The sequence below is a fragment of the Podarcis gaigeae genome (genome assembly GCF_964106915.1).
Source record: "Podarcis gaigeae genome assembly, chromosome: 11".
In the NCBI taxonomy this organism is placed as follows: Eukaryota; Metazoa; Chordata; class Lepidosauria; order Squamata; family Lacertidae; genus Podarcis; species Podarcis gaigeae.
Window position 1 is genome coordinate 44,287,505 of NC_139687.1, and position 27,537 is coordinate 44,315,041.

A 27,537-nucleotide genomic window follows, 5' to 3' on the forward strand; every position below is an offset into this window, starting at 1 on the left:
TTGTTGGGATGCTGGCCAGGAACACACCTGTTAAACAGGATTATTAGAGATGCATACTAGCAACACTTATATAAGAAAGGAATCCGAGATTCTGTCTGGGATACTGCTGAAATCAGGAAATAGCTAGGACTGATGGGATATCCGGAGGGCACCAGGAAATTCTTTTCTTGGGGAAAGCCTTTAAAAATGTGATCCCTTACCTACACTCTGAAGAGTACAGCGAAGTATCTTGAGAATTGAAAGAGTTTTGTTCATGGGTATGGACCTGAGCAGGATGCATTTGCCCAAGCAGCAGATGTCTCTGTCTGTATCATTCCACCAGCCTACATTGGTATGTGTTTCAGATCTGTCTTTGTGTATGTGTGTGCACAGGGATTTATCTGTCAAGACGGCCTGTGCGCCAGTCTCTGCCTATGTTATCCATCTGTCTGGGAAGTTTTAAAGGCAAATCTTTTCTTTCTCTAGGTATGTTTGAATAAGCCTTTTTTTTCTGGGAGAAGAGGAAGAGGTTTGGTATCTTCATTTAAAGACACACTTATCTGCATATAGATACATTCAAACGTCTGGTGGGATGAGGTAGGAGAATCGGATGACGTACGGTCTGGATGTCTGTGTATCACATTTCAAAAGGTTCACAGTTCTTGAATCAGTTTACAAGGCCCATAACAACATGAGTCCAGGTTATCTCAAGGATCACCTGATCCCTTATATCCCAATCTGATCACCGAGATCTTTGGGGGAGTCTCTGTTGGTGGTCCCCCATGAATGAGATACATGGCTTTTAACTATGAGGAGCTATGTGTTCAATGTAGTGGCACCAGGCCTGCATAATTTCCTCCCAGGTACCCTCTTTGCTTCAGTTGTATGACTAAGACTCTTAAAACTAAGGCAGCATTTTAAGGTAGCATTTGGGTTTTGTGATAATTTTTTATTGTTTTATTATCTCATGTTCTGTGCATTGTTTTTCTCTACATTGCTTAGAAATGTGAATAATTAAGTGATATATAAATGTCTTAAATAAAACAAACCTATTTTTGACATAACACTTCTAGTGAGCAGAAACAGAATCCAATTCAACAGTAGCACGTTATAAGTAAAATACGTATAGTGTCACTCATTCTAAGGAGAAACACATACAAATAGCTGGCAAGTGTCAAATTTAAATATAGGATTGTTGTTTTGTCTGTCAATGAACAGATTCTAGGAGCAACACAGCCAAAAACTAACCATACATGCTTTTGCTTGGACAAGCACATTTCTGTTTACTATTTAGAGAAAAGAGCAAACAAAAACTTTCACAGTGAAAAGTAAAATACCTGCAAAGATAAAAGGTATCACTTTCCTGTGTCTGAATGGATTGTGTTTAGAAGAGATGAGCCGTTAAACCGAGACATGATATAGATTTTTGACTGTTGTTCTAGAGAAGGAAAGCATTTTTTTCTCTCCTGAAGAATTCTGCAAAGGTGACTGGCAGGAGTAAAGAAACCCTTTTATCAAAGATCAAAGCAGAGTTTTCTTCTTCGCCGCCACTGTCCTATAATCTCTCCATCACTCACAGCTCTTTGTGTCACTTCTGTTTGGTTCAGACTACTAAAAACTGGAGCTGTGCGTAAAAGGCCTGTTGAAATACTTCACCCAGTTTGTGCACAGAGAAATTTGGAAGACCATTTCAGTGAATTTCTCCAGTAGTTTTCTCAGGGCAGACTGGCCGCCATCTTGGACCCTCCACAAGACCTAGCTTTGTTGTGGGACACTGAGCAGGAGGGAGCCACCAGACAAAAAATAACAGAAAATGTTTAGAGAAAATACTGCAGAGGGACCTTTTTCTTTGTGCGTGAGAAAAATACAGTCACACAGCAACAGGGATACTATCCTCCAAGAAATCCATAGTTTCAATACTCTCAGCATCTACATCTGTAGCTTCTTTATGATGGTAACATGGCTACAACATGGTCTGATCCATGCCTCACATTGCCCAGAAGCATGGGTCTGGAGTTGAATATATGCCCTGCCTACTTTCTGCATTAAGGGTTGAGACCAAGGAAGCTGATTCTGCCACTGAGCAGTTGTTTCTCTCAGATCTCCGCCCGTCCTTCCCCTCCCCCTGGCAAGATCTGGGCAAGTAAATGCTCCCAGAATTCCCCCTTACAAGAAGGAGATGAGAGATTCAGGAATCCCACCAGTTCATTTTGAAGTAAAAACCGAGGACCTGTGCAATTTCATAGCATCCTTTTTCCTAAAGATGTTCATTACTTGTTATCTTAGGCTTCCATTGCTTGACATCCTCCTTCCTTCCTTCCTTCCTTCCTTCCTTCCTTCCTTCCTTCCTTCACCTACCATCTTCTTTCAACTCTGTTTCATCTTCCTGGCTCTGCCTTTTAAAATTCCATTTCAAAACCTGTCTGCCTGTTTTCCCTCTTGAACGCTCATTTGTACTAATCCCTCATCTTGCCTCATACTCTATTTGCCTTCGAATATACAATTTAGGTGTCTTGCGTGCCGAGTGCCAACAAACTATGCCTCTTGTACTAATTTTGTTTTCCTTTAGGACAAATGTAATTGCTAGTTTGTCCACACCAGCATCCACTTTATTGCTACTTCTCTTGGTTGAATTCCTCCAGGATATTATAAACACACCGAGAGAAAATGATTCATAACACAAATTCACTTTCTCAAAAATAATAATAATAAAAAAAAAGAATCTGCATAGCTATTGCCCAAAATTTCACTACCAATCATTTGCTAATTTCATACTGTGTCGTTATAGGGTGCAGTCAGTAAGCATCACTGAACTAAGTTGTATATGGATGGAGCTAGGAATTTCCTGTTACAGCCATGTCCTGTTTAAGAGAGGCAATAGAGTTGTCTTGCCTACTGACTATACTGTTCTCTTAAGCCAGGCAGCCCCAAACTCAGCTCTCCAGATGTTTTGGGACTACAATTCCCATCATCCCTGACCACTGGTCCTGCTAGCTAGGGATGATGGGAGTTGTAGTCCGAAAACATCTGGAGGGCTGAGTTTGGGGGTGCCTGGCTTAAGCCTTCCATTATATACTGCAGTTGGAACTGGATACCCCTTAATGGATCACTGCCTTGCCGTGGTGAAGGGGCTTGAATAACTCAGAGAAGCCATGAACTATGCCGTGCAGGGTCACCCAAGATGAACAGGTCATAGTGGAGAGTTTTGACCAAACGTGATCCACCTGGAGCAGGAACCGGCAAGCCACTCCAGTATCCCTACCAAGAAAACTCCATGGACAAAGACAACACAGGAGTGCCTGGCGTGCTCTGGTCCATGGGGTCACGAAGAGTCAGACACGACTAAATGACTAAACAACAACAACAACTGGATATACAGTTTGAATTGTTTAAATGGGACAGATAGATTGCCACCTGTCACAGATGCTTTATGATTCTATGATCTGCACTAGGCATTTAAAGCCATGTCAGGACAATTTGAACAGTCATGGTTTCCTGAAAAGTATCCTGGGAACTGCAGTTTGGTTTAAAATGCTGAGAGAGTTGATCCCTATTCCCCTCCAAGGGCTGCAATTCCCAGAGTGGTTTCACAGTCAATCCCTCTTCACAGGGAACTCTGGAAATTGTAGCTCTGTGAAGAGAATAGAGGTCTCCTAACATGCTTTGGGGGGTCTGAGGTTTCTTTCTCCTGTTCTACAAGCATCTGGTAGGTCATTGTTGAAGGGAGTACGCTGCATCAGATGGGACTTTGTTCTGATCCAGCAATGCAAGTTTTACCTTCTTATGTAAGGGGAATAAAATGGCAAAGGATCAAAGGCAGAATACAGAGGAGGAAGGTTACACAAAAAGGCCTGAAATGTTCCCAGCCGGCGTTTAGAGGATTTCATAGAGGACAGTCTTTCCAACAATATTTCATTAACGATTGTACAGATTCACTGACATTTTGTTTCAAATGTGTCTTACAAAGGACCTAAAGCATGAGAAGCAACTTCTGAGCACCAAAAAGATGAGTTGAAGAAAGTGCCCTAATCAAACCTTTCATTGTTCTCACAAAAGACACCAGAATGGGGACAGCACTTTCATTCCTCTTTTGGAAAGAGGCTGTGCTAAGTATTTTCAATTCCACTGAGAGAGCAAGAAACAAGGCAGGGGGGAAAATGCAGTCCTGCTTTAAAAAGGAAAACATAATAATAATCAGCAAATCTCAAGGTGAATCAGATTTAAAAGCTCCAAAAATGGACACTGCTATTCCGGATTGGAATAAAAAGTTATGTAACTGATTTTTTAATATTGAAAAATACTGGGGTACATTTTTAGCTCAGTGGGAACCATATAACACCTTGGGGGGTTTTAGTGCCATTTTGTTAAGGCTGAAGTTCCTAACCACATTTACTTGAATGCTATATTCCACTGGAATTAAAGGTAAAGGGACCCCTGACCATTAGGTCCAGTCGTGGCCGACTCTGGGGTTGTGGCACTCATCTTGCTTTATTGGCCGAGGGAGCCGGCATACAGCTTCAGGGTCATGTGGCCAGCATGACTAAGCAGTTTCTTGCGAACCAGAGCAGCGCACGGAAACACCGTTTACCTTACTGCGGGAGCGGTACCTATTTATCTACTTGTACTTTGACGTGCTTTCGAACTGCTATGTTGGCAGGAGCAGGGACCGAGCAATGGGAGCTCACCCTGTCACGGGGATTCGAACTGCTGACCTTCTGATAAACAAGCCCTAGGCTCTGTGGTTTAACCCACAGCGTCAGTGGGGTTTTATTTCCAAGATGCAGTATAAGCCTATGCATATCCACTCAGAAGTATATCACAGTGAATTCAGTGGGGCTTGATCATAGATAAGTGAGTCTAGTGTTGCAGATGGGTAAATGTGTTAAGGATAAATATATGAAACTCAGCTCTTCAGATCACATTTTAACATTGACATTAATTGAACGTGTTTTGTACAATTTGCTAAATTACTTGGTCTTTTCCAGAAGACAGACTTTGTGAAACCCTTCCTAGGTATGTGTGCTCAATCCATTACATGTGGAAGCATGCATATGTCTTCAAAAATAAGCAGTCCAAAAGCATGAATGTATTTTCTGTAAATAGACTTTGCTAAACCCTCCATTATCTATCTGCTGTCAATCCATTACATGTGTGCGCTTGCATATGTCTTTTTAAAAAAAATCGTAAGAACTGCCAGGCTCACCTGTTCCCACCTCCTCCTCTGGCAAGGCTGCAAAAATAATACTGCCAAGCAGATCTGAAGCTTCTATGTTCATATAAGATTAACTGCAGCTTGCCATACTGTACAAACCTATGCAAACTGTGGTTAAACACAACTATGCTTAGTGGAAACAAGCTATCTTCAAACCATAGTTAATGAAGTTGGCTTGCTTCACTAAACATAGTTAAAATTAACCATAGTTGAGTGTTTGAATGACCCGCTAAACTGTGGTTAATCTAAAAGTCAAAGCTTCCAGTCCTCCCTTCATGGTCACACAGGAAGAGGCATGGGGTACACAAGCTCAGGGGGAGACTGGGCTTGTTCACAAATGTAGCTAAGGGAGCTGTCCTACAGCTTCATAGGCAAGCTACACAGGATTCATCACTCATATAGAGTCAGCACATGAGCACCGTGATGCTGCAACCAGGCTTCAAATAAATGAAATCCAGTACTGTGTTATTATCGGTGCCATGCCACTATAATCTCTCTTAAGAAGTGATGCTCACTTATTTCAAAGCAAGATACCATCAAAAACTAGGGGTGTGGGTTTTTCTTTTAAATAATAAATGTTTACCAAATTAAATGTATTTTCCAAAGGGAAGATGAAAAAAGAGCTGCAGAGGTGATTTTCCACCTGCACACTCTTCAGATAACTTCTGCTTTTAATTTTTAACAAGATGGATAATTATTCTCTCTTACCTGCCCGCCATAGTAAAACTCTTCTGAGTCATTATCTCCTTCTGAATCTTCTTCAACCGCACTACTGTGCCTTGATTCCTGCTTAAAAGAAAAGCAGATGAACTGAGTAAACTTGAAATACAGCTTTTTTTACCTTCCTCTTCTTCAACTATTGGAAGCTTGTGCAGCACTAGCTAATTCTGAGCAATGAGCCAGGAAGTCCCTGGTTTGAATGATACCTCTGCCATGAATTCACTAGGAAGCTTTAGGTAAGCCCTTCTATCACAGCCCTCTAAGACTTCCCCTATGGCCCTCAGGACTCCCTCTAACCTTGCTTCACATCCTTATTGAGTGGTTTCTTAGCCTGGCTAGAATACATCCTTGCACAGGAATTTAACCTTAATTATTTACAATTTTTGTTTAACCCACAAGAAAGAAGGGCTTTTTCACTAGCTAGGTTCAATTCTAATCCTTCTAACCTCCTTTGCGGTAGGTTTGCGGGTATGGCAGAAGGAGATAGGATCTGCCCATGTGATGCCCACCTGGTGGAAACTCTAGCTCACATGGCCCTTAAATGTAAAATGTATGATGAACTCCGCCAACAATTTTTAGACCATCTATGGAAACCAGAGATGGAGGTTATACACTTCTTATTAAGGGGAGAGACCAGGAACTCACCAAGACCGTAGCTAAGTTCCTCTATTTGATTTTTTTGGTCACCTAAAAAATTGCTCTCCTCTTCTTCCCTTTGGCAAATGACTATCCTGTTGAAATGGTGACGAGATCGCACTGGCTTATTTATTCTGAATGTTTGTAAGTGATGCCAATAAAGGTTTGATGATGATGAATACATCCTTTAATAATGCTATGGGATGGAAGTTGGGGGAAGAGGAAGCTGACCTGTGGTACAAAGGTAACACTGCATTTATTGTTCCACCCACTTTTGCATCTGACTCTGCTTGCTATATGGTCCCTGGAAGGTTGCCTAGGAATTAATGTGGACCTTGGGCTGAGAAAAGGTTGCACACTCCTGATCTACAATATGGGCTGTATGTGTGTGAGAGAGGAATAATAATATTGCCAATTTGCAGGGTGGTTGAAGAATCACAGCTATGAATGTGACATGCTCTGAACACTTGAAAGAGCTACGCAAAAGTGAAGTGTTGCTACTAAAAAGAAACAAGTCTCTACCAAAGCTGGGTCATTGCCGCACTCGCCTTAGGCCTCAGAGTATCCCATGTAAAATGGTCGGCCTCAAGGAGGTCAGCAGGAGCTTAGCCAAAGGAAACACCAAACTACCTGACAATGTCATCACACAGGGTGGCACACTGATCCAGGCACTAGGCCATTATTAGCTGTGAATACATTCTTGGGGATTCTCTGAAGCAGTAAAGAGATATCCCAATTTATACAGTTCACAAGTGTGACTGTGTACACAAGCGTGACTGTAAATGGTGCATGGCCCAGGTTGAATGCATGCAGGTCTATATGATCACAACAGCCTAGAAAGTATATGGAAATGAGTGCTGGCTTCTTGTGTGTAAAATGGAACATACCAGATATTAGAGAACCTACCTAAGCAATGTAAAATGCTCATTAACTTCAGTGCAGTGACTGCAGTGTCCATTACATTCTAAATATCAGAGAATCTACATGAAAATAAATGTATAAAGCAACTCTTTGGGCTCCTTTTCTATCTGTAGTAACTGTGTCAGCTCCTGATTAATGAAGAATTGTTTGACCAATCTAAGGCAAGTCCAAATCACATTCAGTATACTCATTCATACTAGTTTTTCTCTCTCTCCTTTCCTTCTCTCTCTCTCTCTCCCCCTCTCCTCTCCTCTTCCCATGCACAACTGTATGTAGTATTTTAATTTATTTTTTGATCCAGTGAATTAGCCTTATGTCATTACTATGTACTAACAGTGACTTGTAACATATGCAGCCAAGGTTCACAAAATAAATAAATCCTGGGCATCTAAATACTTGGTGCTGGCCCCTAAGCATTTTAGCATTTCCCCATTCTTGCAAAACTGTTGTCTAAATGTACAATTCAGACACTGAGAAACTTAAAATAGTTTCCCAACTCTTCATGCAATAGACTGTCCTGGAGGAACCCTTCACATAATAGCATGCTTCGTTCATTTCTCTATTTGGAGGAAATTTCAGCATTTGAATATTCAGAAGGTTGCAGAACCAGGAGGACAGCTATTTAAACAAGGATCTATAAACACTGAGCTACACAGAGGACACATAGCAGGTAACTAGCAATGTCATATCCCTGCAGTTTACATAATGACTACATTACTGTATATATTAGAATCCCATTACCCACATTTCCCTCTTTGATCAAAACCATTTTTGATCTAGGCTATTGTACTTTCTTCATTCATGTCTTGTACACAGGTCTGTAACTGAATGGAAATCAGCTGTGTAACTACCAGAGAGTGAAAGCAAGAGAGATCTGCTCAAAATCACATTCCATTTGCCAGCAATTTCCACAGCTTGTGATTCTAATCTTTTTACAGTTATCTTCAAATTCTTGCTTTACAGTATGTGCTTCATGTACATAGACAGGAAAACTGTACTGCCAAGAAGTATTAAACAACAAGACTCTTTTTTTTTTTTTAAGGATCACCCAATTTTCTGGAAAAAATATGCTGATTTATTTTATTTTCTCCCTATAAGTAACCTTAACGAATGGGGGAAACAGGCTGCATCATGTAAAGGTAAAGGTACCCCTGCCCATAAGGGCCAGTCGTGTCCGACTCTAAGGTTGTGTGCCCATCTCACTTAAGAGGCCGAGGGCCAGCGCTGTCCGGAGACACTTCCGGGTCACGTGGCCCGCGTGACGAAGCTGCTCTGGCGAGCCAGCACCAGCGCAGCACACGGAAACGCCGTTTACCTTCCTGCTATAAAGCGGTACCTATTTATCTACTTGCACTTAAGGGTGCTTTCGAACTGCTAGGTGGGCAGGAGCTGGGACCGAAGGATGGGAGCTCACCCCGCCACGGGGATTCGAACCGCTGACCATGCGATCGGAAAGCCCTAGGCAGGTTTTACCCACAGCGCCACCTGCATCCCATAGGCCCAGTAGTGCTTCTTATTTCAACCTGTTTCCACAACCTTAAAATCCCTCTTACCCCTGCCACCTACTTGATGTAGTGTGTGCAAATCAGTTGGTTGCCAGCATTAAAATCAATACAAGTCAAAAAAACAAAAACAAAAAACAGCTCTCTAAACATGTTCAAAATCTTGTTTTCCCATTTGGAGCTGGAAAGAACTTGGGAGAGATATAATATTTGGCAATTACTGTTTCTGAGTGTTACTAGGTCAACAAATTTGTATTCTAGACCAGATCATAGCAAGTGCTGCAACATCACTACTAATGGAAGATCACACCACTTTTATTTATTGATTGATCAACTTTTATTTACGACTGGACTATAAGCCAGTCTTCAGACTTTTTATTCACACCAGATAACCTGTACACACAGGTTCCATGGACATAATATCATCCTATTCATTTCACTGGCAGGGACAGTTCCATGTGCATATTCCACGAAAGAGTGAATAGACCTTTGGACAAAAGCTGGGGCTCCTCTGAGCATGCTAACGGCAGAAGTGGTTTCTCTGACTTTTCTTAATTTACTCTGCAATCTGTTTGCAAGCATTGCACCAACAAAGCAATACTGTACCTCTCCATTTTCCCTTTGCAACCTTGATTTTATGGATAAACAACAGTTGACATCACTGGTTTTTCGCAATTCTAAAAAAAAAGAAAAGAAAAAGGGGAAAAGAGGACAAAGTTAGCAGGTAAGGGTGTGACCCTGGACTTTGATATAAATACCTGCAAGACAGAACTAAACCATAAGAATCTGCCTGAGACTGGGTCAGTCTGTCTCGTCTGTTCCTGTATGTCTATCTGTCTATGACTGTATTATCCACGCTGGCTTAGCAGATCTCCAAAGCATCTATCAGAGGTCTTTCCCACCTCCACCAACTGGAGATGAATGTAATGAACATGGGACATTCTGTGTACATATCATGTCCTCTACCACTGAGTTATTGACCCTTTTTCACTTTGATGTGCAGAAAGCAGTGGGGCAGGAAAACAGACATGGGGTTCTGTTTTCTTTTCTTTCTTTTTTATAAGGTTTTTATATTTACATTTCAACAACAACAAAAATTAAACAGTTCTCACATATCAAGCATCGACTTCCCTCCCCCTCTTTCAGCGGTTCCGTGAATTTACCCTTTTCTTCTTCTTTTTCTGCATATCCCAATTAACTCTATTTATTCTTTTCCTCATCTATTTCATATATGTTTTAGAAACTTCAAGTTTTTCCAGTAACCCTGCTAATGTCCTAATTTGTTTACAATTTGTTTGTAAATAGTCAATAAATGATTTCCTTTCCTTAATAAAAAGTTTGTTGTCTTGATTTCTTAATTCTTCCAGTAAGTTTTGCCATTTCTGCATAGTCAATTCATTTCTTTAGCCATTCTTCTTTCGTTGAGACTTCTTTCCATTTCTGGGCGAATGCCATTCTTGCGGCAGTAGTTGCATACACAGACATAGGGTTCTGGTGCATATGGCAAGGCTAGTACAAGAACTGGCACAATCATCAAGGATTTTGCTAAAAATCAGATTCCAGACACTGAAGTTTCAGTGCCCATCTGTGTTTAGAGAGCACCTTCCCTGCATACTGCTGCCTTCCACTGAGAATCCAGCCTGAGGCTGCCAGAAACATCTGGCAGGGGCGTGGAGCCTCTTAATGTGGTGGTGACAAGGCACTCAAAATGTTACAAAGAGTGTGTGATTAACAAACCCCAGGGAGGATGTTCCCAGTGCCACCCCCATGGTAAGTGTGAGGCATCAGCCCCAAGTAAATATTTCATACTCTTGTAAATCTCACATTTTATTTTCCCGCCATCTAGTGTTACCGTGCTATTTTAAAACTAATGTAGAATGAATGTTCTAATCACAGCTGAGTTGTTGATTTTAATTACAATCCCTGTAAAAGCTAATGTGAATGTATTCCAAATATAATTTATACTTTTAACCATGGAGGTAAAAATGGCCATTAAGTCTTGATGGAAAATACAAAATTAACGAGTTATGTGTAAAGAAAATGGTCTATGTTTACTGTGGCCAATCAGAGCTAGCCTAGGACATTTTGGCATTGTAATAGCACACGGTAGACAACCAACTCCATCTCACATCAGCTCCAACCAGCCTGGCCAAGAGTTAAGGAAATAGGATTTGTGGTCCTATAAGCTCTGAAGAGCCATTGGTTTCCCATCCATCTAATAGCACAATCCTATACATGTCTGATTGGAGTTCAATGTGGCTTACTCTTGGGTAAGATTGTTGGGTAAGATTGTGAATGTAGATTCCTGCCTATATGTATTATTACAGTTGTTATGCAACACTCTAAGCCCTCAATCTTAAAGCAACCTGCTAAATAATAGCCAGGAAATAATTATATGTTAAATACTAACCAGCTACTCCTCAACAATCCTTCCCAATGTTTTATCATCTCTTATACTTCTTTTGTCCTTTCGCTCCCCAAATAATCACCCGTCTGCTTATAGAAAGCATTTTGACATCTATTGGCATCTTCAAGGCTTTTTTCGTCTTCATTATTTATACCCTCAAGTGTACTGGGGAAATTTGGTTCCTGGTGTGTCTCACAGGAATACAGTCAATTCCAGATGATCTACCGGTAAAACATGGCATCCCAGTCTTCTTCATCTGCTGGTATTGATTTGTGTAGCTTTAGAAATATGAGATTTATCCTAGGCTTGCATCAGGTCAGATCAGAAAACAAACCAAGAACTTTCCTCCAAAAGGTGGGGAATAGCTTATCTTGCAATCCAGACCAACTTTGCAAAGAAAGCCCACAGAGGCTGAAACTCTCTCCCACCGAGGCCACTGAACTCCAAATTCCTTCCTTCTTTCCCTTAAAAGCCCCACTTACAGACTGGGTCAGTGATGGCACTGCAAATGGTTGTGGAGAGATGGGTCTTTTCTCTTCCTCCCTCTCCAGTGCTCAGGAGCAAGTGGGGCTTTCAAAGAAGAGGGTGTTTGGGCAGGATGAGGACTTGGATGATAGAGAATAAGCTTGGTATTCATCTTGAATTTTAATCAAAGGTGAAGGAGTTTCTGGAGTTCCCGATGCTCAACTCTTCTCTGAAATCAGCACTACAAGACCCCCAAAGCTCACATTTGACCAAAAGCCCTAAGATCATGCTTGATCTTAGGGCTCTTTTATCTGTTCTTCCTTGCAGTCATTTTATCATCGCTCCCAATTGCCATTAATTGCTTTACAATGTTGAGGGCCAAAGGAAACCCACCTTTTACCAGTTCCAAAAGACTCGCTACAAGTCCCACACAGCCAACAAGTGTGAGAACTGCCACTTCAGACTTTACTTCTCAGAGGTTAAACAACATATGCGATAAAAGAAACCTCCCACCTTTATAATAACCACAATGGAGCACAGAATATAGCCACGTCAAAGAAAATAGAATAAGTTTAGTTCCCCCAAAATCAGTCCTCAGGCCTTGCCTTTTCTGAGTTCCCAGTTGATTCTGAAATCACACCTGTCCCCTTACTTACTGACATCTATGTCCTGGCTGCAACCTTCATGTTTCTTACTATGTATGCAAGAGCAGTCAGAGCAGGGCAAGGAAGGCACAAGGTCAGACATGTGTTGGTGCAACAGTAGACTTTCCTCTGGTGTACCCACACAGTCCCAACCTCCTTGCCACCCAGCCACTGCACTGTCCTGGTAAGCAGCAGCAACAATGCGGTGGGCAGAGTGGCAGGGTGGCACTGCCAACTGGCTACTACTCTTCTATGAATGCATATCTTTAACCTCTGTTAAATTACACCTGGCCAAGTTCTAGGTATCATCAGCCATCCTTGATAGACGTTGCATCAGTCAGCTGGACGGGAGTCAGGAAAGGATTGCCCTGACTAACAACTGAATTGGTATAAAACCTTGCTTTTTTCTCTCTCTTTTGCCTTTTGATAAGCCTTGTGGATTGTTGAACAGATCTTCTTCCATGGTTGAAGGAGCTTTCCACTGCCAAAGCCATGCATTCCCACCTCTTCGGTGCAAAGGTTGTGTTCTGTCTGCCTTATTCAATGCATCACAAGATACTTTGGTCATCTCAGAATTACCTGTAGAAATTCGGTGGAAAATTATTGGAATTGGCTCTGTTGTAACTAATACATCTTCATCATTATCTGAACTGGACACGTAGGTATTGTCTGTAAAAGGAAAAAGAAAAACAACAAATGAATTTAATGTGTATAAGGATTTAATGTGCAAAGATCACATATACTCCTCAAGCACTCCATGCCATGCAGCCATCATTTTAGGATAAAAACAAGCTCATCGTTAAGCTTTCTGGTTCCTGCCCCCAGCCCAGCTGTAGATACCTGCAATTCAAATCCTGAGCCCTAGAAACCCTGTAGGAGAAATTGCAGCCCAGCAGTAGCTTTGACATACCAAAGTCAGAAAGCCAAACTGTGGGAAACAGCCTTTCCTTGCCTCTGATAAATACATGAGAAAAAGCATACTCAATAATCAGTTGTATAGATTTAGGCTGCAATCCATAACCCACTTAGTTGAGGCCTTAAACTACTTTTTTTCTAGCTGTTCATTGATTTTCAGTCTCATCTGGAAACTAGAAAATGGTTCCCCACCACCACCTGAACCCATTTCTCTTTGATTTATTTGGTTTAAGCCCCCTTCAGGATATAATAAAACTTGAAACAAAGATACCCATTATTTTTGATTTACTTTATCTTGTCTCTACCAGGGCACACCTTGGTGCTGACACACAGCCTTTGCAAAGGCACATGAACACACTGTTCAGGGGAGAAAATTCCACCCTTCCTGAGTTCAGTAAGTGAAGGATGGGGGCTCTCTATCTGCTGGCAATGAGGAGAAAGAAGGCTTAGGTCTCGGAATACCTCTTGCTAGTTTGCAGAGGCCAGACAGATTCTTTCTATAAGAGACAGTGCCTATGTCTATCACCAGGCATTAGCTTGAGCAGTTATTCATTGGAACCTACTCTTTAAACTATAATGACTCCTAAAGGGCTCCTAAAAGAGTCAGTGTGCTATATTGTATTGATTCCCAGTAATGGAACTTTTAGTTTCCGCTATGTGTATTGTTAGCTTGCATGTGTGCTGTAAAGATTTTCCCCATGCACTCTGAAAAACATTATAAAGTTAAGGCGCTCTCTCTCTCTCTCTCTGTATATATATATATATACACCATATTTTTCCATGTATAAGACGACCCCTCTTTTTTTTAGCCCAAAACTAAGAAATTAATATTTTAAACACCAAACAGAACAACTTTGATATTTTATTAAATATTCAAAACACCAGTATATTTAGTACCGTATATTTGAACATCAAGCAGTGAGGCAAGATGTGTAATGGTGGCTGCTCCTGTCAGCTCAGTGTAACTCCACTGTAGCTGCAGCTCCAGCTCTCCTGCCTGTGTGTTGCACTTTTGTCTCAGTATTTACGGTATGTACCGTATTTACTTCATGAACGTTGGCAGATGCGAACGTGGATCGAGGAGCTGCGACTGCCAGAGCTGCCTGAGTGTGTGCGCTAGGGGAATGGGGGGTCTGGGTATCCAGGGGGCGGTTGAGGGAACTGGGTGGAAGGGACAATGTCTAGAGTGGGGGCTGCTGGAGACTATCTCCTCAGCCATCATGCACCCCTGTCCCACGTACCCATTGCCCCCTCCCACTAGGAAAATTGCCTTCCACTCTAGCACCACACAGTGGCCTTTGATGGTTTCACTTAGCAAACCACTTCACCAGTGGCATACGAATCATAGCGACATGAGAGAGGCAAAGATTTGTGCAAAAGATCTGAGCCCCTCAAGCCTTTATGAAACATTGTCCGTGTGTTATCAAGTGAGACATGAAGATTAGAAACTCCCTTTAGCTTCTGAATGAGATCAGAGAATGGGCCCTTTAGTTACATTGGCAGTAGATTACCCCATCACTGATGGCTGTAGGCAGAGAAAATCTCTCTCTCTCTCTCTCTCTCTCTCTCTCTCTCTCTCTCTCACACACACACACACACACACACACACACACACATTTAAACACATTCTTTCTCACATAGCCTTTCACAAATTTCCTTCCTTCCTTCTCACCCTGCCTACAAACGAAGGCAGAAAAACAGAAATAACAGTGCAAATGAAGTGGCTAATGAAATGTGATTAGCACAAAGGTGATGCAGGGGCACAACAATGGTGTTTCAAATGCCTTCAGCGGAATCTTTTTTTAATATAAAAAAAAAACAGCAGCGGCACGGAAAGTAGCACTTTACCTGGATAATCCTCAGAGACGTGCACCGAATAGGATATGCTGTTTAAAAGAAAAAAGAAAAGATAGATAAGGAAGACTGTAAGAAGCACGGGGGGGGGATACGGTAATTGCACTGAACTGTCAATGTTTATTTATAGATTTCTGACAGCTCTGTAAGACTACTAGTGTGACAGCTTTCAGAGCATGCCATGCAAACAAATAAATAAATAACCAAACACAGTGCTAGCACTGCTTCCCCCTCCCTCACTAAAAGTGTGCCGGTCTAATCTAAAACCACATTTAGGGAGGCGGGAAAAGAGAAAGAATGGAGATTGACTGCTCATGAGCTCAGAGTAGCAATTCTGCACCGTCTCTTCTCTCTTGTCTTTTTATTTTTATTTCTAAAGGAAAACATATTAGGGCTGCATCCTACAAATCACTTACGAGCAAAGTCCCTGCAAAGATTTATGAGTTCTTTCACGACTGCTCTCTTATAGCCTGCAGTCTGCAGTTACATGTACTGCAGCCTTTGGACCCAAACTTATGAGCACAACTGGTGAAGGAGTAGTCTGTCCCTTCAATGACAACTATCATTCACTTACTGTCTTGGGTCTTTTATTATTTTTATTTTTAGGAAGTCGGGGAAATTAATCATCCTGCAAACTGTGTGACATGCTCTTCTTCCTGAAGGAACATGCCATGGCTTGTTCTTTATGCATTAGTCTCCAGAAAGCAACCCTATACGGAGTCAGATTATCAGTCTATCTAGCTACACCAAAATCTTCAGTCTTTTCAGACCCACCTTTAATCCAAACATGCATTTTTGGACCCATCTCTCTGTGTTTTCATAACTTGCCTTTGTATGGTGGCAGTCTCGCTACTATGACTCATCATAGATAAGGCCATGATGAGTACTAACCCACCGGCTGAAAACCAAAGGTCTACAATGACTGCCAGCAGTTCTCTAGGATTTCAGATGAGTATTCCTAGCCCTATCTGGAGATGTTGGGGAATGACCCTAAGACCTTCTGCATGCAAAAGAAGATCCATTGAGCAACAGCTTATCTCCTTAAGTCAAACTATTGGTCTACTGAACTCAGTATTATCCATCCTCACTAGCAATATCTCCCACTCCTCACCATAAAGTCCTATGGCCAGTCACAACAGTATAATACACATTTATAAAAAGAAAAAAAAATACAGTTATTTAAAAAAAGATAAGTAAAGCAAGTGAAACCATTCCAGCCAGAACAAAACAGTATAGATTCAGCAAAAGAGGTGCATCCCATAAAACAATGATGGACTCCACTTTCAGTCCATTATTTGAAGTCTGGCCACTGGACAGTATTGTGTTTAAATGGCACTGGGCAATATTAGAAGTGGTGATTAACCTGCAATGCCACATTCATTGCAGCATCTGATACTACAACCAATGACCATGTGTTGTGAATTTTCTCACCAACTGGTGCCACAGTAGCTGAAGTAGGATCTGAATCCTGGCAAAATTACTCTAGCCTCAGACTTTTAAAGGGGGAGACTGAGCATCGCTGTCTACCCTCCCATACATTAAGAGTATGTCTGGCTTTTACCATGGGACACAAAGGATGTACTAGGCTGTGGGTACCATGTAAAGGAATATGTTCACAACTGTGTTCATCATACTTCAGAATCCAGAATTGCATAAAACACAACATAAATTACATTTCTACAAAGCTATGTATAAACCAATGGAATGTAATCAAAGGTGCAAATTGTGGAAAAAATATTATAATTATTGTAATTCAGGCATCACAATAAATCAACTGAAGTGTGATAAGAAGCCACAATGAGTTGTGGACTTACAACCCCCCACCCCCTTTCCCTCTTCCTCTGGTGCAGCTGCAAAGAACAGATAGGAAGCTTCACTTTTAATTTCAATTAACCATTATTTAGCATTACATCTAAACCTTAAACTGTGGTTCATGTCAACTATGGACTGCTTTGACATGCCAGCTCCATAACCAATGCTTTGAAATTGACTTGTTTCCAACAAACCATACTTTCCAACAAGCAAATTGCCAGGTTCAGTTGACACAACAAACTAATCTAAGGTGGAAACTAATCCCCCATCTTCCTCCACATAGCCAAGCCAAAAGTGGGAGGGGATGAGCACATGAACCCAGAGGTGCTTGAGAGAGAACTTTAAATAAGATAAACGATTCATTTCTGGCGCTTTAAGAATATTCAGTAATTTTAGTAATACTAATTTAAAAAATGTTCCTGGTGCCAGGAAGAATGCCCACTCTCATTGGAGAAGATTTATAAAAATGTACGGGGTAACATTAAATCACTGGATGACCTCTTTGCTAAAATTTGCAGCAACTATTTCAGGTAACGCAAACAGTAGAGTCTGTGAAATTGATGGCATGAGCTCAGTCTCGCCTAAAACTGCTGACTCTTTCTGCATGGGTACTTGTACAGCTGTTGGGTGCCACCATTTCTTGTTTTTGCACTAGTTCAGTCTTCTTACTGCTTAGTAGGAAGACTGGGTGCACCGCTTGTTTTGTTGCCTATGGAAAGCTTAAATAAGTCTTTACATTAAATATTAAACAAATGTCATAATGCCCCCCAAGTAGACTCTGCAGTTTCAGCACCTTGTGAAAATGATAGGTGCTTGCTTTGATCTGTTTTGCTTAAAGAAGAAGAGTTCTTAGGGGAAAAAGCTTCCCTTGCCCCACTTATTATTCTAAATCAACAATGGATCCAATATTTTTAGAGTCTTATAATATGAACATAGAAAGATGACTTCTATCAAGTCAGACAGCAGGTCCATCAAGCTCTCCATAATTTCAGCCGAAAGTATTTCTCAGCTCTACCTAGACACATGTGTATTCAGAAGCTGTCTCCATCACTGGAGGTAGGACACTTCTATCACTGCTGGTAGCCTTGTTCTCCATAAATTTCTCTAATCCTCTTTCAAAGCCATCCAAGTAATCTGCCAATTCATAGCAAGTCAAGTGTCAACAATGGAAACACCAAAGAATAGAAGGAATGGAACCAGTGGGAATTTGGTTCCAGCAGAGGGGGAAGAAGTGAAGAAGGGACATGTCAAGCACCACTCCATTTGATAGTGATGAGATAAGAAAAGGTGGTGGTCCACCAGGAAAAAGCAAGTCATAGAATAGTAGAGTTGAAAGGGACACCAAGGGACACCTAGTCCAACCCCCTGCAATGCAAGAATCTCAGCTAAAGCATCCATGACAGATAGCCATCCACCCTCTGCTTAAAAACCTCCAAAGAAGGAGAGTCCATAACTCTGATCAAAATAATGATCATCAAAGAAACAAAGTTTGAGAACCACTGATCTAGGACAAATAATTTTTCCTTCACCTTTGAACATACTTTTGTATAAGTGATACAGAATAGGTGGATAGAGATACTGGGTACTATCCAGTATTATTCAAACTTAAAGAGTATGCCAGCTGAAATCAATTGCTGTAAGCAACTTGAATTCATGGAGTAGGATGGGTTTAAAAATCAGTGTTGGTGCTGACCTTTAAAGCCCTAAATGGCCTTAGCCCAGTATACCTGAAGGAGCGTCTCCAACCCCATTGTTCACTGAGATCCAGCTCCAAGGGCCTTCTGGTGGTTCCCTCACTGCAAGAAGTGAGGTTACAGGGAACCAGGCAGAGGGCCTTCTCAGTAGTGGTGCCCACCCTGTGGAATGCCCTCCTATCAGATGTCAAGGAAATAAACAACTATCTGACTTTTAGAAGACATCTGAAGGCAGCCCTGTTTAGGGAAGTTTTTAATGTTTAATGCTGTATTGTGTTTTTAATATTCAATTGGGAGCCACCCAGAGTGGCTGGGGAAACCCAGCCAAATGCGCAGGGTATTATTATTATTATTATAATTATTATTATTATTATTATTATTATTCATAGTCTAAAGAGAATTCCAACTCAGTGCAGAGCAGCTAAAATAGAAAATAGAAAAATAAAATAGAAAATATTGAACTGGATGACTCTACTATTGTTTCTGGAGAAAGATGCAATAATTCAGTGAAATAGAAAGGTGTGGGGGGAGGTGCTTTTCTGGCCCAGATCATTTTTTCACTTATTGTTACTGGAAATCAGTAAATTAATGATGTGTTGCAGATATCCTGAAGTGGAATCTTGCATGATGAACAGTGTGATTTATATATAGCCTCTAGCTTATCCCATAGTCACTGCATAGACAAAAACTTTCCAGTGGCTCAAGGTCTCTCAAGTGGGATGTCACAGCTACTGCCTACAAGGAGCTGAGAAGCTGCCTTATGAGAACCTGGACAAGGGGTGCAGCGATATATGCTCTGTAATACCTAGACTGCCCATAAGCAAATTTGTCATTCTTTGTGTTGGCAAGCTAAACCACAGATACATGATACATGAGCAAGAAGCCAGTCGTGCGTTGAAAATTTTTCGTCCCCCTCCTTTGCTACAGTGCCTCTTGGTGGAACACAGATGCTGAGTCAAAGGTACTGAACATTTGCATTTTTCACTAAGAATAATTCTCACAGTTAGCTTGTCCATGTGACTCAACCACAAGTGAACTAAATGGCAAGTATCACTTGTAAATTGATGCTTGAATTAACTTGCCATGCAAATGGACTTCTGCTGCACAGCCACCTCTGCTTTGCAAAGTTTCCACTACAAAATAAGCTCACAGCAATTCCACTTCTAAGATGCTGTTTATAGCCTCACTGCTAACAGTCACTTGTTTAGGGCATTAGGATGAGAGCACCTTGGAAGGTCATATTCGCTAGTCAAACCAATCTGGTAAAAAGTTTTCCTTACTTCTCAACAGTGGTGAAGGCTTCTCTAAAATTCTGGTCTCTCTCAAAGGATGAGCAATTGCTAGGGGTCAATCAAGAACTAGAAACATAAAGTTGGAAGCAACCTGAAAATTCAGCTAGACAAACCCCTTGCATGTCGAGGTCCCCAGGGCCACCCCAATAACTCACACATCACACAGAAATTTTTGTTTAAGGTTTTTGGCATAATTTTGGCTACAACTTTATTAAAATACAAAAATGTGAGTGGTTGCTTAGGCATTGGTTGCGACTATCTGCCCCCCAGTGGGGGACAGACTGACATTCCGCATGCCTGCAAAAGACAGAATAGGGGAATACACTTGGGGGTAGGGACGGAGCAGGGAACCTGCCCTCAGCCCTCCCCAAATGCAACCAGGAGCTCTTGCAATGGCCCGAGCCCCCTTGACAGAGTGGACAAGCAATAGTTAGCCCCTGATTCCTTTAACGGAATCCCTTGCAGCAGCATTAGAGGGGCAGGCACAGCCAATCCATGCCCCTCAACCAACCAAACCATAAACCAATGCCTAACCGCAACCTTACAAGTTGTGACAATTTGCTACGCAGTAGGCAAAAACCAAATGGCCCCAGCCAATCAGCCAGATGGACAAAATTCCTACTGGGCCCCTGCCCCAAGAGCAGACAACCCCATGACAGGCATAGCAAGGTCAAAGCAAACAACCCTAAATATAGGGGGTGGGGACAGGCAATCTGATGCACGGGCGAAAAGAGGAAGCCCTAGCCTCATGGAGGGAGTTTTAGCATTTCTGGCTGTCAGTCAACAAATGGCAACATTACCTTCTTCCCAACAACAAGGGAAGCCCAATCACATCAGTGGCCAACAATCAATTAGCCCGCCCCCAACTTTGGAGTGTCCTGGTGGCCCCCACCGCAACACATGCTCTCCATGAAGGAGAACACGCTTTGCCATATAAGTGGCTATCTAGCCTCTGCTTAAAAACCACCACCTTTCCCAGGTAATCTGCTCAACACTGTCAATCAGCTCAGGCCATCTAGCGAGACCTTTTTTTGCCCCAACCCAATTTTGGATGTCTCTCAATGCATAGTACTTTTTCTTTTTCTAGTCCTAGTCTCAAGTTCCTAACACATTGCCAATTGCCAGTGAACATTTACTGTTATGAGTCGCTTGGTTCCTTTATCATCATCCTGATAAGCACTACCTTCTATATAATTTCACTCTCTTTCATGTTTATTTTCACTTAGGGAGACCTTAGGGAGACTCAGCGTTACTCACACAACAACAAAGTCTGTGATCCTCCCCCACTCGGCCGGCTCAAGAATAGTGTTGACTACCAAGTGCTGTGTTATGACCAGAGCAGCAGCAGCTTGGAGATGAGTGTTATGCCTGCTCTCCCTGGGAGTTGCTGAGCTCCCTGCAATCCACTCATGAAGGGTGCAGGATTGCAGCCACAAAAGCCCACAGCAAGAGTGGCAGCAGTAAGAAGAGGATTTGCAAGTACCTGGTGTATGTTACAGGCACTATTGAAAAGATAAACGACAACAGCCAGACAGCAACGCAGAAGAAGGTCAGTCTGTGGCAGGATAATATGTACATTCTGCAGCTGCACCACCTAAGCACAGAATGTTGACACTGCATATGCTGTTTGGCATATTAAGAATGTCAACTTAAAAGTAAAGAAAAAAGAAACCTGGTAGCAGTTAACTTACAAATATAGGTTTTTATCATTCACATACGAATGTGTGGATGATCAATATATATACAGTTATACCTCATGTTACGTCCACTTCATGTTACATCCCGCAGTGACCCGGAAGTACCGGAAAGGGTTACTTCTGGGTTTCACCGCTCATGCATGCAGAAGCGTAAAATGACATCATGCGCATGCGCAGAAGTGGCGAATTGCAACCTGCACATTCGCAGACGCGCCGCTACAGGTTGCGTTCTTTTCATGTTGCGAATGGGCCTCCGGAATGGATCCTGTTCGGAACCAGAGGTACCACTTTATCAAGGAATCAGACCAGTGGGACTGCACAAAACTCTCCCTTCCTCATATCCAAACATACCTATTCAATGACGCCCACACATAACACCCACAGACACTCCAAGCACCCCTATTTTCCAGGGACAGTCCCGCTTTTCCTTAGGACATCCCTATTTTCATCAGAGAAATACGGGGAGGAGGGTATAGCAGGATGTCCCTATTTTCATTCATTCCCATACAAAACACACACCTGTTCATTCATGCATGCACCAATTCATTCACTGTCTCTTTGTCCCAGTCTCACATACACTGCCCATCCACTGAAGCCAGTGGGAGACTCCCCCCCCCCAAGCCTGTTTACTGCACAAGGAGCAGGGTTGGATGAGGAGAGGATTTCCCCATCCCCGCTGCAGTCAAAACTCATTGGACTACACAGTATTGCAATGTCATCCTATTCATTGCATAATCACTATTTAAGGACTACTACCCTAGGGAGGGAAGAAGAGAAGAGAAGAGAAGAAAAGAGAAGAGAAGAGAAGAGAAGTTAGTGAAGTGACCTGTCCAGTATCACAGGTTCAGAGGGATAAATGCACAAAAGTCCTAATGCACGGGGTTAATGTGAATGGGGAAAGCAGAACAGAAACCAGATGGGAAGTAGAAAGTCCTGTGGTCACAGGGTCAGGCTTCACTGCTCTACATAATACCACACTCCTTTCTCACGATGACAGAAGCCAAATAAATTATGCAAAATAAGCAAATTAAGCACCTTTGCATACATAAGCTTACAGAATCCAGCTTTTGGAGTACATACATGAATTCATTGTTCTTTATTTTATTTTTCTTTAAGAACAGACCACTGATAATCCGGCTTGGAAATAAAAGAAGCCTTAAATATCTGAGGAAGTCAGTAAAGGTAAAGGTAAAGGGACCCCTGACCATTAGGTCCACTCGTGACCGACTCTGGGGTTGCGGCACTCACCTCGCTTTATTGGCCAAGGGAGCTGGCGTACAGCTTCCGGGTCATGTGGCAAACCAGAGCAGCACACGGAAACACCGTTTACCTTCCCGCTGGAGCGGTACCTATTGATCTACTTGCCCTTTGACATGCTTTCGAACTGCTAGGTTGGCAGGAGCAGGGACCGAGCAACAGGAGCTCACTCCGTCACAGGGATTCGAACTGCCGACCTTCTGATCGGCAAGTCCTAGGCTCTGTGGTTTAACCCACAGCGCCACCTGTGTCCCTGATAGTCCCACTTGGAAATAAAAGAAGCCATAAATATCTGAGGAAGTCAGTATCTCCGTACAAAAAAATCTTATATCTGAAACTATATAAAGACCAGCCTGTGGTGAACACTACACCAGTTCCCGGCAGTTGCTGATAGTTAGTAACACTAGAAACAGGAGAGCAGTTAAATCAGGACCATGAGAAGGCTGACAAACATCAATTATCTTAATCTGTAGTCAGCTTAGAGAATCTGAAAGATGGAACAGAAGCAATCAAAATGCGTGTTTGTAAAAAATCTATTGAAATTGATTGTGTGTATATGCATATGCATATATAATGAGAAAGTATCAAATAATATGTTCCTATTTGAGCTCCTGGTTTTTAAAGTGAGCACCCAATGGCATCATTTTAAGTTTTGCCTTCCTTTTAGATCCAGAGAAGGAGAGAGAAAGTGAGATATTTGGGTTGAGCACAAAACCCCATTTTGCATTGGTTTTCCTATTTTAATGAAGCAGGACCCTGTTACTCTTTATGCCACAATAAAGCACCCAACAGCAGTAGTTAAACTGAAAGTCTGCATTATATTGTTGGCCACAAGTATAAATTTCAGAGACAGTCCAAGTCTGTAGGATGAAGGCAAAATACAGCTTAAAACGTCTGCAATAGATGCCAGGAGTCCCAGTGCCATAAATACGTCAAACCAATTGGAGAGAATTCAGGAAGCAATAACCTCGGTGTATCCAAAGGAGTATGAAATGGATAACAGCAGTGATGGTGGTGGTAGAGCTAATGAATACATGTAGAAGCAAATCCAGAAGACAAATTATTTGTAACGAGGGCATGCAAGACATACACGTAAATCAAATCAGTTAGGTCTATATAGTATTCTTCTTTGGCGATCACTCGTAGCCGAGTAAGATTGTCTTCCATGAACATAGCCTTAATGGTGTGTCCGTCAGTGACTGTGGTGGATCCATACATCCTTCCACAGTGGGGATATAGGTTTCCAGGTGGGAGTTGATCATGGTGAGTTTGCCAAACACGCCTTCCTCTTAGCGTGTTTCTCGCTTTCGACCTGAGTTCAAACGTCTTCAAAGTTCATGACACCTTTGGTAAAGGTTGTTCTCCAATTGAAGTGCTTACAAGCCAGTGATTCCCAATTGTTGGTGAGAGAGTCTTTAAACCTCTTTTGCTGACTACCAGCATCACACTTTCCATTTTTAAGTTCGAAATAGAGTAGCTGCTATGGAAGATGATAATCAGACATCCAAACAACGTCATGACCAGTCCAACGAATTGATGTTGAAGAATCATTGTTTTGATACTGGTGGTCTCTGCTTCTTACCCAACATCTCTGACCACCGGCCATTCTGGTTGGGGCTGATGGAAGTTGGAATCCAACAATATCTGAGGTGGAGTTGGGGGTAATACATTCTGGGTCAACAGTGACTTGCAGTGGCTAGCTAGTGTTTCAGAAAAGAGTGTTTCCTAACCTAGAGATGCCGGAGTGTGAAAATTGGATCTTCTTCATGCAAAGCATACTACTGAAGTATGGCCCTATATGACTTGGGCACTGGGTACATGAAGGAACACCTATGTGGCACAATGGGTCACTGCATCTGGCTGTTAACCAGAAGGTTGGTGGTTCAAGCCCACCCTGGGATGGCAGTGGGCTGGATTCCTGAATTGTAAAGAGTTGGACTAGATGAGTTGAGTTCCTTCCAACGCTCCAATTACAATTCTATGGTTCTATGAGAAATCTCTTAAATGGAAAAACAAAAAAAAATTCCTTCCAGTAGCACCTTAAAGACCAACTAAGTTAGTTCTTGGTATGAGCTTTCGTGTGCATGCACACGAAAGCTCATACCAATAACTAACTTAGTTGGTCTTTAAGGTGCTACTGGAAGGAATTTTTTTTGTTTTGACTATGGCAGACCAACACGGCTACCTATCTGTAACTCTTAAATGGAAGAAGAGGTAGCAATTGAAATACCACACCAACCCGCCCATACATTTAGGTAATGGAGACCCTCCTATAGATGACCATCTGAGGTGAAACAGGTGGTGACTGGGGATGGGGACTTCTCTGGGGATGGGCCCTTTCTTTGAAATAGTCACCTGACCCCCTGCACTCACATATTTGCAGCAGTCAACAAAAGTTGTTTAATGTCCACATGATTTTTAAACCTTCTGTTTCATGCTGAAGGCTTTTGCTGGAGTTTTTTTTTTGTGTGTGTGTCTAATTTTCTGTAGTTTTAAAATAGAAATTATGTATTAAACAAATAAAGAAGATCTCATGAATCTGCATCTATGTCCTATCCAGAATATGGCATTTTGCCTAGCAGTTTAATGTTAAGTTATTTACTTATCTTTTAACATATTCATATGCTGCCTAAAAACAAGGTCTCTACAATAATGATTAACACAAAAATACAAACATAAGACCATAAGGTCTCGAATATTAGCTTATGTGTATCTATTGAAAATTCAATTCGCTTTTTAAATGTATTTATATCGAGCTGCTTTCTTTCAAATAAATAAACCATAATATCTGATACAACATAAATATCTGTTGGGTTTTTATAATGGAAAACATAGCCAATCTCCTTGCTATAACCATCAATGCCAGACCACACAATTGTTGTCTGTATTTTTAACTATCTCTGATTGTTTGCAGGTTTTATTACACCCTTGATTTAAAAGACACATTTTGTGTGCACGTATATTGTGATATTTTTCTCCTCTGCTGTGGTTGCCTTGATAACTTCACACTGCAGCTTCTGTTTAAGGTCCGTAGATCAAATATAAACTAAACTTGAGCAATAAATAAATAAATACAATAAATTGAATTCTGCATAAAACCCTGTTGGCAATTGTTGTCTGTCAGCTGTTTCTGACATGAAGCTTGCTTTATCATTCATGATGATACATGACTAGTAGGGAAATAGGAAGCTATCTTACATTGACTCTGTAATGCCTACACCAACCGGCAGCAACTCTCCAAGGTTTCAGGCTGTTGACATGCCCAGCTCTACTTGGAGCTCCTCAGGATTAAACCCAGGCCATCCTTGAGGTACTGCAGTCCTGAGCCATTTAAGGCTTTATAGGTGAAAACCAGCACTTGGGCCCGGAAGTATGACTGAATACAGTGGTACCTCGGGTTAAGTACTTAATTCGTTCCGGAGGTCCGTTCTTAACCTGAAACTGTTCTTAACCTGAAGCACTACTTTAGCTAATGGGGCCTCCTGCTGCCGCTGCACCGCCAGAGCACAATTCCTGTTCTCATCCTGAAGCAAAGTTCTTAACCTGAAGCACTATTTCTGGGTTAGCGGAGTGTGTAACCTGAAGCGTATGTAACCGAGGTACCACTGTACCAGTTTCTGGGAATTGCAGGGAAGAGAGTGCTATTGCCCTCTGGTCCTGCTCCTGAGTTTCCCACAGGCATCTGTTTAGCCACTGTGAGAACAGGATACTAGAGGAGATGGGCCACTGGCCTGATCCAGCAGGGCCCTTATGCTCTTTCATATGCAAAGGCCCTAACAGACCAAAATAGACAGAAATAGAGGGAAAAGAGGGAGACCATCTTCTGAAGGGAGATCATCATGATTTGTGTGCCTCTTCCTCGAGAGGTCTGGAGGGTGGCCACATGAGAACAGACCTTTTCTGCAGTGGCTCCCCATCTGTGAAATGCTCTCCCCAAGGCAAAAAGGATCCTTTTAAAGCAGGCCTTTGGTTGATTTGATTGACACCCTATGGCCTTTTGAAATGGGGGGGGGGCATTATTGGGTTCTTGTTGTTTCCATTTTGATTATGTATTTTGTGGTTTTGTATTCTGATTTTATTCTGTGAACCGCCCTGAGACCTGGGGGTATAGGGTGGTATAAATATTATAATAATAATAATAATAATAATAATAATAATAATAATAATAATAATAATGTTGAGTGTGTGTGTCACATACATTTGGCATCTTCCAGTGTAGAACATGCTAATTTAGCTGCAGCCCTCTGGTTTATGATCCATTTCTGACATGGCCCTCAGTACTGAACAAGTCTGCCAAACCTGGTATGGAAACCAGGAGAGGTTTAGCATATTTACTGGATTCCCCAAAGGAGAAATTAAAAGACAAGTGTAATGGGGCTGATTAGAGTGATCGCAAAAACATAAAATAGTCTTCCCAAGAGAAGAGAAGGAAGCCGCATCATTCAATAACATTAAAATGTGGAATGGAAAATGCTGTAAAGTATAATTAATGGAACAGTTCCGCACTGGCGAGGTCATGAACCCATATGA

The 27,537-nt window shown here is 41.8% G+C and overlaps 1 protein-coding gene across 9 annotated transcripts in view; it reads right to left on the minus strand.

Annotated features, from left to right (window-relative positions):
* PARP8 (poly(ADP-ribose) polymerase family member 8) overlaps positions 1–27,537 on the minus strand; it is a 157,875-nt gene that overhangs the window by 62,055 nt on the left and 68,283 nt on the right. For 5 of the 9 annotated variants that reach the window (XM_083703465.1, XM_083703464.1, XM_083703461.1 and 2 more), the window contains 4 exons: positions 15,250–15,287; positions 13,066–13,155; positions 9,577–9,647; positions 5,900–5,977 (listed from right to left, as the gene is read on the minus strand). In XM_083703465.1, coding sequence (XP_083559591.1) covers positions 5,900–5,977; positions 9,577–9,647; positions 13,066–13,155; positions 15,250–15,287 — 277 coding nt within the window. Of the gene's footprint in view, positions 1–5,899; positions 5,981–9,576; positions 9,648–13,065; positions 13,156–15,249; positions 15,288–27,537 lie in introns of all 9 variants that reach the window. The other 4 variants (XM_083703458.1, XM_083703460.1, XM_083703462.1 and 1 more) reach the window with 1 other exon arrangement.